Genomic DNA, 14,740 nt, shown 5'->3' with positions numbered 1-14,740 from the left:
AATGCCTGTCCGTGGAGCTAGGATCATCACAGCCCTTCGTTCGCAGGCTTTGGGGGCTCGGCCCCGTCAGCATGGCCACGGGCATAGTTCATTTCAGGGAAATTTGAAAAACGCTTTATGCAGGCCTTCCATCCCATTTCTTAGAAACAAAGTTTGGAAATGGATGGATCCTGAAAGTATGTTTCTTCTATCCTAGAGCTGAACATATAGCTGAATATATAAACGAGGAGTGTTGTGGGCAATTGAACACTGAAGTTTCATAGTGGCTCACCACAAAGTTACCCTGCACAGGTGTTCCCATAATTGTGATGTATTGGGGAGATTCGGTGTTCAATGGTCCTCAAACCCACACTTCCACCTGTGTGGTAGAATGCTTACTGGGCTGTGGTATAAAACATGCAAAAAGAACAGCAGAGCAGGGTTTTTCTTTTTCCCCAAGGGGGCTTGGGGCGTTGTCTTACACCATTGTACACACCCCGTATTGCATGCTGAATTCTGAGTGAAGAAATTTCACTTTTTCTTTAGAAAAAAAATGTAAGTGTTCCTACTTGTACTTGTCCATGCTTGTGTGTTTTCTATCATGAATAAATAATTCACTATAGTAGCTATAGTGACTCTAACTCATCCGAGGAGGGAGGTCCCTGCTAACCACTTCTCTCTGACCTCGTTAGTGTAGCTAACCTTATGTGAGAACTGTGCTGTCAATACATATTGCTACAGGAAGGTAATGGGCTGTCTGTGCCTTCCCAGAATGCACATTGGAACTGTAGCTCTCTGGGTACTAGTATTTGGAGATAGCCTTTTGGAGGTAATTAGGATTATTAGGTGAAGCCACAAGGGTACCTTTAGAGTAGAGGTTCTCAACCTTCCTAATGCTTTCTTTATACAGTTCCTTATGTGGTAGTGACCCCCCAACCATAAATTTTTTCATTGCTACTTCATAGTAATTTTGCTACTATTATGAATTGTATGTATCTGATATGTAGAATATCTGACAAGTGACCCCTGTCAAAGGGCCGTTTGCCCCCCACAGGCTGATAAATGCTGTTTTAGAGGCACTTGCGTCTTTATAAGCAGCTGTAGCAGAGAGATAGCTTCCCCCGGTTTACCTTGTGTGAATTTGCCTGCCCCTAATCTTAGTTAGTTTTCTGTGGCTGTGAAGAGACATCATGACCAAAGCAGCTAGGAAAGCAGACATTGAGTCGGGTTCATTACCATTTCAGAGGGCGAGTCCTTGGCCATCATCTTTTCCCTAGGCACGAGGCAGAGAGAGGCACATTGTGAATGGTGTGGGCTTAGGAAAACTCAAAGCTTACCCCCAGTGATGTCCAGTGTCCAAGAAGACCATGCCTCCTAATCCTTACCTAAACAGTTCTACCACCCAGGGACCAAACATTTAACTACATCAGCCTGTGAGGGCTAGTCTCACTCCAACTGCCACGCTTCAAGAGAAACATGTATATTACTTGAATCTTTAAAAAAGATTGTATGTGTACACATATGTGCAAGTGTGCTCGCCCACGGGATCCATGTGGAAGCAAGCGATTAATGCTAGAATGCTTGCTTTTCACCACTCACATTTTCATCTTACTTGTAAAGATTTATACGTATATGTTTCACCTATGAGTATGTACCGTGCTCTTGCAGTACCTTCAGAGGCCAGAAGAGGGCAGTGGCTTTCTTGGAGCTAGAACCACAGACAGTTGAAAGGAAAAGTCTCTGGACTCCCAAGGCCAAGTTCTCTGCACAAAGGAAATTTATTTGCCCCCGAGGGACAGAGGGCAGGGATAAGAAACAAAGACAGGAGGTAGAGAAGGGGAAGGTAAACAAGGAGAGGGAAGAGGGGTGTTTGCCCCTGGGGACAAAGGGCTGCCTCTGGATAGAGAGGACACAGACGTGGCCCATCAGCATATGGCAGATTATAAAGATAAAGGTAAAAGGGCCAATGCTGTGTTAGGGTGAGGTGACTAATTTTAATCTGGCATTTTAATTTGGTGAACCAAAGGGGGCTTTTGATTGTTAGACTTTCAATATTTTGATAGCTGGATCTTGTAGTCAGCCTTAGGAGGAGGAAGTGGCCAAATAAGGGGGCAAGCACTATTAGCTAGCTTTAGGAATTAATCTAACGATTTTTGGCAAGGCAGAAGGAATAGGGGAGAAGGGCAAGGCCTGCCAGAGCCGTGCTCACTACACCCAAGCTGGCCAGATCCTTAAGTTGTGAGCTGTCCTCTGGGTGCCAGGAAGCAAACCTGGCTGCTCTGCAGTGAGTGCTATAAAGCTCTGGGCCTCCCTGCAGCCCCTCCGCAGCCCTGTTTAGGGCAGGCTCACTCACTGACCCTGACGTGTGCTGTTGTGAGTGGACAAGTGGGCCAGTGAGCCCTGCAGCTCTGTGGTCCTTTCCTGCAGTGCTGCTGTTGCCTCCTGTGGCCCGTGGGGATCCGAACTCAGGTCCTCCCGGTTGAGCACTAAGAATTCACCAATGGAGTCATGTCTGTAGTCCAGTAATTGAATGTTTTTGTGTAAACACCTCTAAAAGATGCTTTTCTTTCCCTGCCTCATGACAATGAAATGTAAACTTAGTTTCATTTTCATGTTGTACCTTTTATACCTTTTATCTATGTACTGAGAAATGAATATACCAAGATGACTACAATGCTATGTCCAATGTCCCCTGATATGGGCTTCATGTGTGGCTCTTACTGACAGACTTCCTTTTCAGCCATCGTGGGTGTGTGGAGAAGCCTTCCTGCTTACTCCCAGGTTAACAATACATTGGAGCTACTGAAAACACCTTTCAGATCAGAAAGTACTCCTACTGGACAGGATGCTCTGAAATTAGGCAGATCTGCTGAAAGTAGAGTATGAAACAGTCTTTCAGTGGAGCGGAGGTGTGTTAAGAATTGCTTTATCTTTGTGTTTATGAAAATGGTCATATCCTAAGCAGAACATTTGACATTGTCTTTCTATAAAGTTCATTTCAAGGTCTTTCAAACTCATTTGTTTTGACTCTTAAGCAGACATACCACTTATCTTTCTTAATATAGCTTGTTTCCCTTGGTTGTTTACCCCAGATATGGGAAAAGTAAGATTCATCCCACAACTCACATAACTTTAACAAAGAGTGACTGTCTTTCAGCTGTTGTGTGGGGCCAAAGGTATGGCAGCTTTGAACCTTCACGTACTCAGTTAACTATGTTATTTATTATCTTTGAGATTGCACAAATCTTCCCCCATTTGATGGGTCAAATGTCACAGAGTATAGTCAGTCAAGATGAATTTTGTAAAAATGATTGACAAATTTAATTAACTCTGTAATTCATAGCCAAAATTATAGCCCTTTATATAAAAATGACATAAAGATTAAATCTGACGTTTCTATAAAAATTGCTTTATCTCTTAATTTCTTGAACATATGAACCACATTCATTTTATGGTCTGCTCAGTGCAGGCTGCCCTGAGAGGTGCACCCTACACTGGATGCTGTACACAAGATCACGTGCTCTCCACAGCTCTGCCTCCTGGGTCCCGGGTGCGCATCTTCTCAGTGCTGAAGTGTGCGAGACTGGCACTGTTGCAGAAGCCTCACTAAATGAACTTAGTCTCCATATGGCTTTTAATATACATGTTCTTCCATCGTGTTCACTGTGGCAGTGACAGCACTGACACTGGGCCAGGCTGTCCTTGTATCCCGTGCTGGCCAGGTGAATGTGCCATCCCCTCTGTTGGAACCACTGTCTCTTCTTACTAGTTTAAAATCTTAGGAAACATATCCACAACCAGTGCAACTTTGAATCTGTTACTGGAGCGGTTGGTTCTTGCCCTGTGGAACCCTCTCGTGCTCACAGAAAGAGCCTCATGACTCCTACCCGCTCCTCTGGGCCCCTCGCCCGTCATTCGGATACACCCGAGAGCAGTATTTATTTGGTACAAGTGTGGCAGCCAGAGGCAAATGTTCTGAGACCTGGGCACGGTGGTGCACATCTGTCTCCCCACTCTCAGAGCCCCAGGAATGGAAAGCAAGTCTCTGTCTCCAAAAAGGAAAGATAAGAGGAAAGAAAGGACCAAGCTGCACATTTATAAACAGGTATAATAGAAGATTTGAGGTGCATGCCTTTAATGAATAATCGGTGTCAGCTGTTTTAGCTAGAGGCAAAATAAAACAAACCGCAGTGTCCCGTATTTAAACTTTAAAGCAGAGATACTAACTTCTTGGTTTTACTGGGTCACATACACGTTACTTCAAGTACCCCCTTTTATGAATTTCTAAGAATTAATATAATAAATAAGATTTCTAGAAAAAATTTAAATAGCTGTATGCGATCTGACTTTTGTGTGGGAAAATAATAATGAAAGAAAATTATTTCCTTGAATCATCTGTCTAAAATTACTACCACAATCCAAAACATTTTTTGAGTAAAAATTATATTAAAAATATGTTCTCCATTAAAATAATGTAATCAAATAATTAATAACAAAAAAGAAACAGAACAAATAATTGCTTATTAAAAGCAGCATTTATGAGCATTTTAGAATTTTTTTTTTTGCTAATTGTACTTTTGTGTTGGGTAGTTAAAGTTTAAAAAGACATTTTTCATATGTATTATTTTCTGGTAGACTTTGAACATGTTTGATGAATTTCAGTTTTTATTGCACAAATAGATTTTAAGTAAGGGCTTATATTCCAGTCATTATAATTGGACTAAAGTAATCGAGTACTTCACACTTGATTATTTTTGTAGCATTTTTTAGTTTCTTTTGCATCTAGTAGAAACTCTTTAGACTGGTGCTGAGGAAAGTTGCAGCTAGCTCTATCCTTGCTGTGAAAGTGCTTCTCACTTGTAGTTGTCCTCTGTAAACACTAAGAGAAAACACTTTGTTGAAGATAGTAAGTTCTGGTTTAAGTTAGTTAATGGACTAACTTTGCCTTGGGGAGTCTCCAGGCCCCTCTGGCGCTCTCCATCCTCTTGTGTTCTTCAAGCCCGGCTGAAATGCATGTTCTGCGGTAACCGGGTAATTTCTAGTTTAGTTTTGAAGATGGATATTTTATTATTTTTAAAAACTTTTGTTATCAATAAATATAAATTGGGTGAATTTCCTCTGAGTCAGTTGTGTTGGATGCGTGTTTCTTTATGAAACATGGTGCGAGGCCATGGTTGGCCTCAGATCCTGAGTTAGGTGAGGGAGGCCACGTTGCGGTGCGAGGCCACGGTGCGGGTGCAAGGCCACGGCTGGTCTGACTCCCTGATGGTCTGACTCCCTGAGTAGGCGAGGGTGACTTTGAACTTCAGTCCTGCCTCTCTCTCCTGAGTATTAAGGAGCCCGTGGTGAACCATGTGCAGTTCATGTGGGTGTGGGGCACAACCCTGGGGTTCGTGCTTGCAGCAAGCCCTCTGCCAGCTGAGCTCCAGCTCCAGCTGCTTGTGCCCGCCCTCCCTTCCTCCCTCCCCCCTTCCTCTCCTCCCCCCTTCCTCTCCTCCCTCCCTCCCCCCCTCCCTCCTTTCTTCTTTTTACTTTTTTAAGATTTATTTTTGTGTGTGTGAGTCTGCGGTAGGTGTGCACACGTGCGCATGCCTCACGGTGCTCAGTAGGCTTAGCTCTCCTGGAGCGGCGGGTATAGGTGCTTGTGCATCATCGCCCGCTCTGTTGGGGATGGAACTGGAAGAGCACTAAGTACTCGTAACCCTGTAATCATCCCTCTAGCCCCATATTTAAATAATGTTTATAAAAGCTTTACTTTAGATTTAACAACTCCTGAGTTGGTGTTGTTATAAGCCCTAAAACTTACTTTTGATGAAATTTTTTTCCATTGTTATTTGTACAATATAAAAGTCTTCTTGCCGAATGTTTGTAGAAACTCTTTCAAGTGAAAAATGTTAGCTTTTTTGAGGATTTCATTTATTGTTGCAGTGCACCTATATAGAAATCACTTTCACGTGAGTTAGGGATTTTATCCCCATAATTTTAATTATTCAAACTTTTACTTTAAGAATTAAAACTTGGATTAGAGAAATGGCTCAGTTAAGAGTACTGTCTGTTCTCCGAGAGGTTCTGAGTTCAATTCCTAGCAACCCTATGCTGGCCCACAACCATCTGTACTGGGGTCTCATGTCTTTTTCTGGCATGCAGGAATACATGCTGGTAGAGCACTAAGAAAGGAATAGACACTCTCGTGCAATTGCTACAACTAATTTAGAGGACTGGGCCTTTAATTCCAGCACTTGGAAGCAGAGGCAGGTGGATCTCTATGAGTTCAAGGCCAGCCTGGTCAAAAGGGTGAGTTCCAGGATAGCCAGGACTAACTACACAGCAAAACCTTGTCTAGAAAAACCAAAACAGCAACAACAACAAAAAAGGGAATTAGCGAGATCTGGTGTCCCTTTACCTACGTAACGTTTTGCAAAAACTGTCAGTGAATAGTTTGATCAGGATAATGAAAGTCACGAGTTTCAATTTTTATTTATTTTTATTTTTGGATTTGTTTTTTTCTAGACAGGGTTTCTCTGTATAGCTCTGGCTGTCCTGGAACTCACTCTGTAGTTCGGGCTGGCCTCGAACTCAGAAATCCGCCTGCCTCTGCCTCCTAAGTGCTGGGATTACAGGCGTGCGCCATCACTGCCCGGCCTACGAGTTTCAATTTTATTAACCCTTAATGTCTGCAGAGCTTAGCCCAACTTCTCCAGTCCTGAAACTCTAGTAACCATTACTTTTTTCTCTATTTCTGTAATTTCATCATCCCAACAATGTCACATACCGAGCAATCAGGAGACTGAGCCAGGAGGATTTTGAGGTTAAGGTCAACCTGGGCTCCCTAGAGATGACCCAAGAAAATAACGTTTTTGTGGGTTTAGAGTGTTTTGCAGTAACTGTGAGGGCAGTGTAGTTCCAGCGACCCCTTCTGCTTTTAGGTGTATTTTCCATCCCCTTAGTTTCTCCTTGCAGTCTGAGCCTGTAGTGTGAAGTAACTTCCTTGTCTGCACCATGCAGTTGGGTTATGTTGTGGTAGATCTCCAACCCAAATATGCCCGGGAAAGAGGGGAAGGTATGGCTGAAGGTTTTGGGGGAGAGAGAGAGAGAGCAGCGGAGGTAGAAGGAAGGAGGGGCAGAGCTCGTGGCCTGGAGAAACCACAAGTTTCAAGGGGCCTCATAGATGGGGAGGATGGTGGTGTAGAGGTAGATCTGCCCAGCATGTATTCATATTAATTGAGTTGTGTTTCCTTTGTCCCAGGCATATTTGGGTCAGAGATTTGCCGCCACAGGGTTATGTCTTTTAATCTGCTCTGCTGGGCTGGCCTTTTAATCGCTTGTTAAGGTTTGATTCAAGCTCAGTGTTTCTTTCTGTTTCCAGCATTGGGTTGGGCTCCATCCCTGGGGTCCCTGTCTCCTTGCTGTCCTGTAGGTAGCCTGGCCCCACCTGCCCACTCCCAGAGAGAGCACAAAACACACATTACCACTAAGAATAGTTCATAATTCAAAATTTAAGAATTTTTTATTTCTAGAATCTTCTGCACTGTATTTTTTTAAAATCTCATAATTAAAAGAGAAAAGTGAAAGCGAGCTGCTGATGAGGGAGGTGCTGTATGTTTCTTGGTAAAAAATGTCACCTGTAAATTGTACTTGAAAGTACGCACATTTTTCTGTGTCTGTTTCTGTTTGTTTGTTTGGGGGCCTGAGTGTCTGTCTACACACAGAAGCCTAGAGCCTTCCTGAGGCGCCCAAGCTGAAGCCAAGCTTTCTCTTGGCTTTCTGAGGTCCTTGCCTCGTTCTCAGCAGCCAGACTCCATGACTGCCCAGCACCCCACCTCTTCCTGCTTCGTGACCTGGTTGGGGTGACCGCAGCCTGGGCCACAACTCTCAGCTCTTCTCATGTATGTCCTAATAGAATCATCATTTCTTTTCTTTGGTTGACTGCAGGAATTTCTGTAGAGATTTACTATGTAGTATTGTGTATTATAATGAGAAATATCAACCTTTGCATGTCAATTGTACAATGTTTTGAATTGTTCCAACAGCAGAATTCTGTAGTAAGTTATTATTGTAATTCTAAAATTTCATATGTGTATGTGGGTGCATGTGTGTGTGTGTGCCTTCAGTGTCATTCCTTAGGAGATGGCTACTGTTTCTTTTCCTTTTGAGATAGTCTTCCAGGGCTGGCCAGTGAGCCTGGGATGGTTGTGTCTCTCTAATGTTGGGATTACACATGCATGCCACCAAGCCCAACTTCCTGTGTGGGCACTGGGCCTGGAATCTGGATTGAGCTGTCTTTGCAGCCCCTTACTGTAGACCTTTTTAAAGGAAACATCCCTTTGGTTGGGTTGCGTTTGGCTGTGCCATCTTACCTCTTACTGGATTGTTCTCTTCCCAGGATGATGGTCTGGAAGACAATGAAAAGAACTTCTATGACTCTGAGGAGGAGGAGAAGGAGAAGAGTGGCAGGAAGAAGCCGTATGCCATGGACCCAGACCACCGACTCTTAATCAGAAACACAAAGCCCTTGCTTCAGAGCAGGAATGCAGCGGTGGGTGGAGGCCGGAAAGAAACCAGTGGCAGGAAGCTGTGTGTCAGTGCTGAGCGTGAGTGGAGTGATCACACTGAGCGTGAGTGGAGTGATCACACTGAGCGTGATGCAGGGTTCACACTGATCGAGTGAATGGAGTGATCACACTGAGAATGTGAATGAAGTGATCACACAGTGTGAGTGCAAGGTTCACACTGATCGAGTGAATGGAGTGATCACACTGAGAATGTGAATGAAGTGATCACACAGTGTGAGTGCAAAGTTCACACTGATTGAGTGAATGGAGTGATCACACTGAGAATGTGAATGAAGTGATCACACAGTGTGAGTGCAAGGTTCACATTGATCGAGTGAATGGAGTGATCACACTGAGAATGTGAATGAAGTGATCACACAGTGTGAATGCAAGGTTCACACTGATCGAGTGAATGGAGTGATCACACTGAGAATGTGAATGAAGTGATCACACAGTGTGAATGCAAGGTTCACACTGATCGAGTGAATGGAGTGATCACACAGTGTGAGTGCAAGGTTCACACTGATTGAGTGAATGGAGTGATCACACTGAGCGTGAATGGATATATGTGGGATATGAGGTAAAGCTTTGGAGACTCCAGTCTGCATACTAAATATTTTTTAGCCCTCTTTGTTTCTAGACATGCAGATAGGCTTTGATGAGGCCGCCTGGCTTGACATGCCATTTGCTTTTTTCTGACTGTGTTAAGAGGCTCATTCGAAGCTCACGTTGTTTCTGAATTGACTGGTGTCTGTTAGGCCTTAGGTAAGGATGAAGGCGCGTCTCCCAGGCTTGCTATCTTAGCTGAGAGTAGCAGATATGATGGCTTCCACAATGTTAAATCTACCTGGTAACCTAAAATAGAACAGAAGTAAAAGTGGCTGGGATGTTGCTCAGGGGTGGGCTTGGGCTGCACGCCTTCCATACCTGCGGCCTCATAGCCCTAAGCTTAACTGGAATTGCTAGTAGTTAAAAATCATCGTTGTTTGGGCCTCACAAGCTTTGCTTATTTGTTTGATATCTTTAGTTTTAAATAACCTTAAAAGTTTAGAAGAATGCATAGTAAGAAACATGGGCCAGGAAAACCGAGTAATGCAGCTGTGCTCTGAGTCTCCTCAAGACTCAGCATTATGCCTTGGGAGTGCATTTCCTCACTAGGGCTGGTGAGTGTGTGGTAATATTAGCCAGATGACTCCCAGTTTGCAGAGTTTAAAGACTTTTCTTTTTCTACTCCTCTCTTATTTGCAGAGTGCCCTTCTGGGTTTGTCTGATTGCTTTTTCTTTTTGCTTTTGTTTTAAGATATAGTTGTTTAAGTTGAGGTGTGTGGATGTTTTGTGTGTGTGTTTATGATGCATGTCTGCATACCCACTGGGGATAGAGGAGGGTGTCACAAGCCCAGAAATTGGAGTTCTAGATGGCTGTGAGCCACCGTCCTCTGAAAGAACAGTAAGTGCTCGTAGCCACTGAGCCACGCTCCAGCCGCTGACCACTGCCTCTGAGTGTCGCTGAGCTGACCACTGCCTCTGAGTGTCGCTGAGCTGACCACTGCCTCTGAGTGTCGCTGATCTGACCACTGCCTCTGAGTGTCTCTGAGCTGACCACTGCCTCTGAGTGTCGCTGAGCTGACCACTGCCTCTGAGTGTCGCTGAGCTGACCACTGCCTCTGAGTGTTGCTGAGCTGACCACTGCCTCTGAGTGTCGCTGAGCTGACCACTGCCTCTGAGTGTCGCTGAGGTGACCACTGCCTCTGAGTGTCGCTGAGGTGACCACTGCCTCTGAGTGTCGCTGAGCTGACCACTGCCTCTGAGTGTCGCTGAACTTACTCCTTTGTACCTTGTGTTACTGCTGGCAGTTATAGTTAAGAGCCTGAAGATTGAAATTAAACATGTCCCCACATTTGTTTTAATTAAGAAAATAGCCAGTTGTTCTCTTTACTTAGTAAATCTTCAAATATGAGGAACTTCATAGGCTGCTTCTTTTCTTTTGAGAATTTGGCCATTATAGCAATTAGCAGGTTTATAAAATCTTTATAAAATCTTAAAATGCCATTTCCAAATCATTATGTAAAAGCCCAGTCATAGTAAAACCTGAATTTATTGGTACCGTGAAGTATATGCTGACGGTTGGCTGTGCCCCAGGCTGCTTAGCCCGCTGTCACCTGCTGCTCTCTCAAGATTCATCTCTTCTTGGAACTTGGTTTTGTGATTCAGATGCTTGCTGGCAATGGCAGGGTTGAATCCCATGGTACTTTGTTATTTCTGTGCATATAGGGGGTCCCTGCTTATTTGGTAGTGCATCAAATAGGCTGCTGTGGTTTTAAGATCATTGCATTACCTGGCTTTGTATACATTTAAATGAGACCTGACTTTTGAAGGATTATGAAAGATTAAAACAAACAGACCCCTTATTCTTGCCAGAAGTAGTGGCTCATACCTTTAATTCCAGCACTTAGGAAGTCGAGGCAGGTGGATCTCTATGCTGGACTAAAGAGTTTGAGGGCCATTGAAACTGAGATCCTATCTCAAAACAAACAAGCAAGCAAGCAAGCAGAAGCTTGTTCTTGCATTTCAAAGGTGATTATGGGAATTATTTTCAGAAAGCTGATGGGCCCATGTTGTGACTGCATTGGAGTCAGAACCAGGAGCCAGACGGCTCTGAGGCTGCAGTCACCGTCAGCCTAGGACAACGGTGACAGGCCTGGTGCAGAGGAGTGTGTAGTATAGGGTGCGTTCATTGTGAGTGTGAGCTACTGGAGAAAGCCTGCCCTTGAGTCTGGACTATAGAGTTGTCAGTTTCCCTAGTGGCTTTTTGCATATTGGCTTTCAGATTTCAGATGTGGTGTTGAAGAAATCTTAAATTATGTTTTGCTTTTTGTTTTTAAGTAATGGGGCAAAAGGAAGGTCATTTTATTTCTTTGGATTTGGGAGTGGTATGACTAATATATTCAGAGGATGACAGACCAAGTGAAAGCTGTGTCTTGATACACATAGAAGTTTCTATTCTCACAAATGGGTTTGCATTCTTTGTTTATCGAACAGATGAAGAAATGAAGAACTGTTCTAGAATTCACGTTCTGTTTGAAGGCTATAAAGCCAACATCATTATTGTTTTTTTACGTATTACAAAGAACAGTATACTTAGGACCCCTAAACTGTTTTGTTTTTATTATTTATTTATTTATTTATTTATGCATGTGAGCATACTGTAGCTGTCTTCAGACACACTAGAAGGGGGCGTCGGCCCCATTACAGATGGTTGTGAGCCACCATGTGGTTGCTGGGAATTGAACTCAGAACGTCTGGAAGAACAGTCAGTGCTCTTAACCACTGAGCCATCTCTCCAGCCCTGTTTTGTTGTTTTTAATGGCGATTTTTAGCTTATGAAGAATATCCTTAGCTCAACCACCCTGTGGTATACTATCTAGGCATGCCTGAAACTCGCTTACCTCTTCGAAGCTAGTGGACTGTGTAGAGTTAGTTTGTATTTACCTTCTGGGCTGTTTTTATCATTTTTGTTGCTGTGTCTGCTGGCACCTGCTGAATTGGATACTTGGTGGTAGGGAGTCTCTGTGGGAACCTAAATGTAGGAGCATGTTTTGAAAAAAGCACAGAATTGCTTTATTTTGAGAAAAGTTCTGTTACCCTTACCCTGGCTCTGGCCTATTTTAAGACTTTTTTTAAGTTGTACATCTTAAAAAGTCAGAGCCCTGCAAAGGCCTTGTTCTTGCTACATTGTAAATCAGTTCCCTTTATTTCAGACATCTTGCTGCTACCCACAGAGTCTGTGCAGCTTAAAGGCCATGCCCTTTAGAACTTGTGAGTGTCGGAGCAGCAGCCCTGATGGACAGCGCACAGTTGTGCCCCCCCCCCCCCCCCCCCAGCTGCTATCACCTTGGGCAGTTGGTGTAATGGCATTTTCTTTTCTTAGGATGTGTTAGTTTCCTGTCACTACAAATTGCCACAGTCTAGGTGGATGAGAAGAATAAGAGTTCATTACATTCTGGGAAGCCGGAAGACTGAGGTCAGGTGTAAATAGGCTGAGTCCTCTCCTCCCTCTTCCTGTGCTTACAAAAAGCCTTTTCTTCTCTAGCTGAAGGTGCCTGTGTATGTATGGTCCTTGCATTTCTTGGTTTACAGGCGAATCCCTCCGTCCGTCCGTCCGTCCGTCCCTCCCTCCCTCCCTCCCTCCCTCCCTCCCTCTCTCTCTCTCCCTCTCTTTCTCTCTCCCTCCCTCTCTCTCTCCCTCTCTTTCTCTCTCTCCCTCCCTCTCTCTCTCCCTCCCCTTCTCTCTCTCCCTCCCCCCTCCTTCTAGGACACTCACTCCATTCTCCTTCTGCTTAACATGATCACCTGCTGTCATCCTTACCGACATTAACTAATGTTCTGCTCTCAAATGCAAGCATTTTCTCAAGGTAGGAAGTACATTGGAGAAAACTTCACCCCATTACACAAAGGCTTGGGTGTTTCATTTCACCAGAGAGAGAGAGAGAGAGAGAGAGAGAGAGAGAGAGAGAGAGAGAGAGAGAGAGAGAGAGCGAGTGCATGCACTTTGGCACTGCTGCTCAGATGCTCACCGTGCCTCTTGTGACCTTCTTCCAGGTGGTTATGGCCGTCGCTCAGCTGTATTGGCACATCTCACCCAGGTCGGAGGCTGGTGTCATTTCTAAATCGCTGGTGCGCTTACTTCGCAGCAATAGGTAGGTCATGGTTTGCCTGTGCTTTTCCTTCTGTGTTCTCAGAGGTGGAGATAGATAGTTGACTATTTCATAAGATCTCAGACTTAAGTGGCTTATTATAAAATTATCTCATCTTAATTTTAAAAAAGTTATTAACTTCAAGCATAGAAAGATTTGAAGTATGTTGCAACAGCATGCACCTTACTTTTCTGGGTGTGACACTATTACTGTATTGAAGTTTTAGTTATTCTGAAATCACTGAAAACCTGACTGATGTGTCCTCAGCTTATTGTGCTCAGAGTGTTAGAGTGGACCGTGGGGCAGTGCAGAGGCCACGTGATGTCATCTGTGTAGAGCTCTACTTCATTCAGAACTGAAATGTTCAAACACTAGTTTCTTCTCTTTTTAAAAAAAAAAATATATATATATATTTGATTTTCTGTGTGTGTGTGTGTAATATGGACATCAGAAGAGGATGACTGGTATTCTGTGATTTATGCCAGAATCCTTTGAGACAAAGATCTTACTATACTTGGTAGCCTGGTGGTAGCCAGCCCCAGGGAGCCTCCTGTCTTACCCTTCACAGCATTGGAGTTACAGGCCCACATGAGGTCACACTCAGCTTTTTATACACGTGTTGGGGATTTAAACTTGGGTCTTCATGTTTGCACAGCAAGCCCTTCTATCTGCTAAACCATCTCATTAACCCCCAAGAGTAGCTTCTAGGAATAACTATACTTCCTTTTGAAAACCTGTCTCATGTAGCGTTGGTAGACGTGGCCATCTTTTAAAAATGTCCTCCATATAATTCAGTAGTTGAGATCAGCAATTTGAAGAAACTTGGAGTTGCCGTGACGAGTTGTTTGAGCTGTGGCGTTGGACCTTTATCATTGCTCTGCTGGCTGTGGACAGCTCTGGCTGCCCGGCTAACTTGCTTTCTCTCACTGAGTGCTCTCTCGCACCAGCCGGGCGGAAGGCTCGTGCTTACCTTCCTCTCAGCCTTGGTCCACAGTCTGAGCCTTGGCTTCCTGCTGCCGTTTGAGGATCCAGTCAGGAACAGTTCATGAGTGCCACGCTCCTTTGTTAACAGTGTTTCTCCTCAGTGGCGTGTTCAAGTGATTCTAGAAAGATCTGGAATGCTTCTTTGATTTAAGGGCCTTACTTAGATTAATGTGAACCTAGTATCAGATTCTTCCTTTATTAGATATTAGGACTCAGGGGTAACGTGGCTGGTTTTAACCAGGCCTTCGTTCTGATTTACAATCGAACGGCACTCTGAACCTTCTAATAAGAATTTAGTTCACACTGTGATTACATTTCCCACATTCATCCTAAGAATACCCTTTTCCCCTTCATGTGTGCAAAGCAACAGTATTGGTCTTGTATTTTGAAACATAACAAAATTAGTTGTAACTTTATCTCATGATATACCACACACAATGTTTTTAGTATTTTAGAGTAAACTATATTGGAAAGAAGATACAGATGCATTTACTAAAATCTTTGAGTATTGTATTTAAGAATTTTCTTTAC

The 14,740-nt window shown here is 43.8% G+C and overlaps 1 protein-coding gene across 1 annotated transcript in view; it reads left to right on the top strand.

Moving 5' to 3' along the window:
* Ap3b1 (adaptor related protein complex 3 subunit beta 1) overlaps positions 1 to 14,740 on the top strand; it is a 200,642-nt gene that overhangs the window by 69,702 nt on the left and 116,200 nt on the right. The window contains exons 8-9 of the mRNA XM_052159389.1: positions 8,363 to 8,515; positions 13,131 to 13,228. Of these exons, the coding sequence (XP_052015349.1) occupies positions 8,363 to 8,515; positions 13,131 to 13,228 (251 nt within the window). The remainder of the gene's footprint in view (positions 1 to 8,362; positions 8,516 to 13,130; positions 13,229 to 14,740) is intronic.

This window comes from Apodemus sylvaticus, chromosome 16 (genome assembly GCF_947179515.1).
Source record: "Apodemus sylvaticus chromosome 16, mApoSyl1.1, whole genome shotgun sequence".
NCBI lineage: Eukaryota > Metazoa > Chordata > Mammalia > Rodentia > Muridae > Apodemus > Apodemus sylvaticus.
This window is presented reverse-complemented; position numbering and strand designations above follow the sequence as displayed.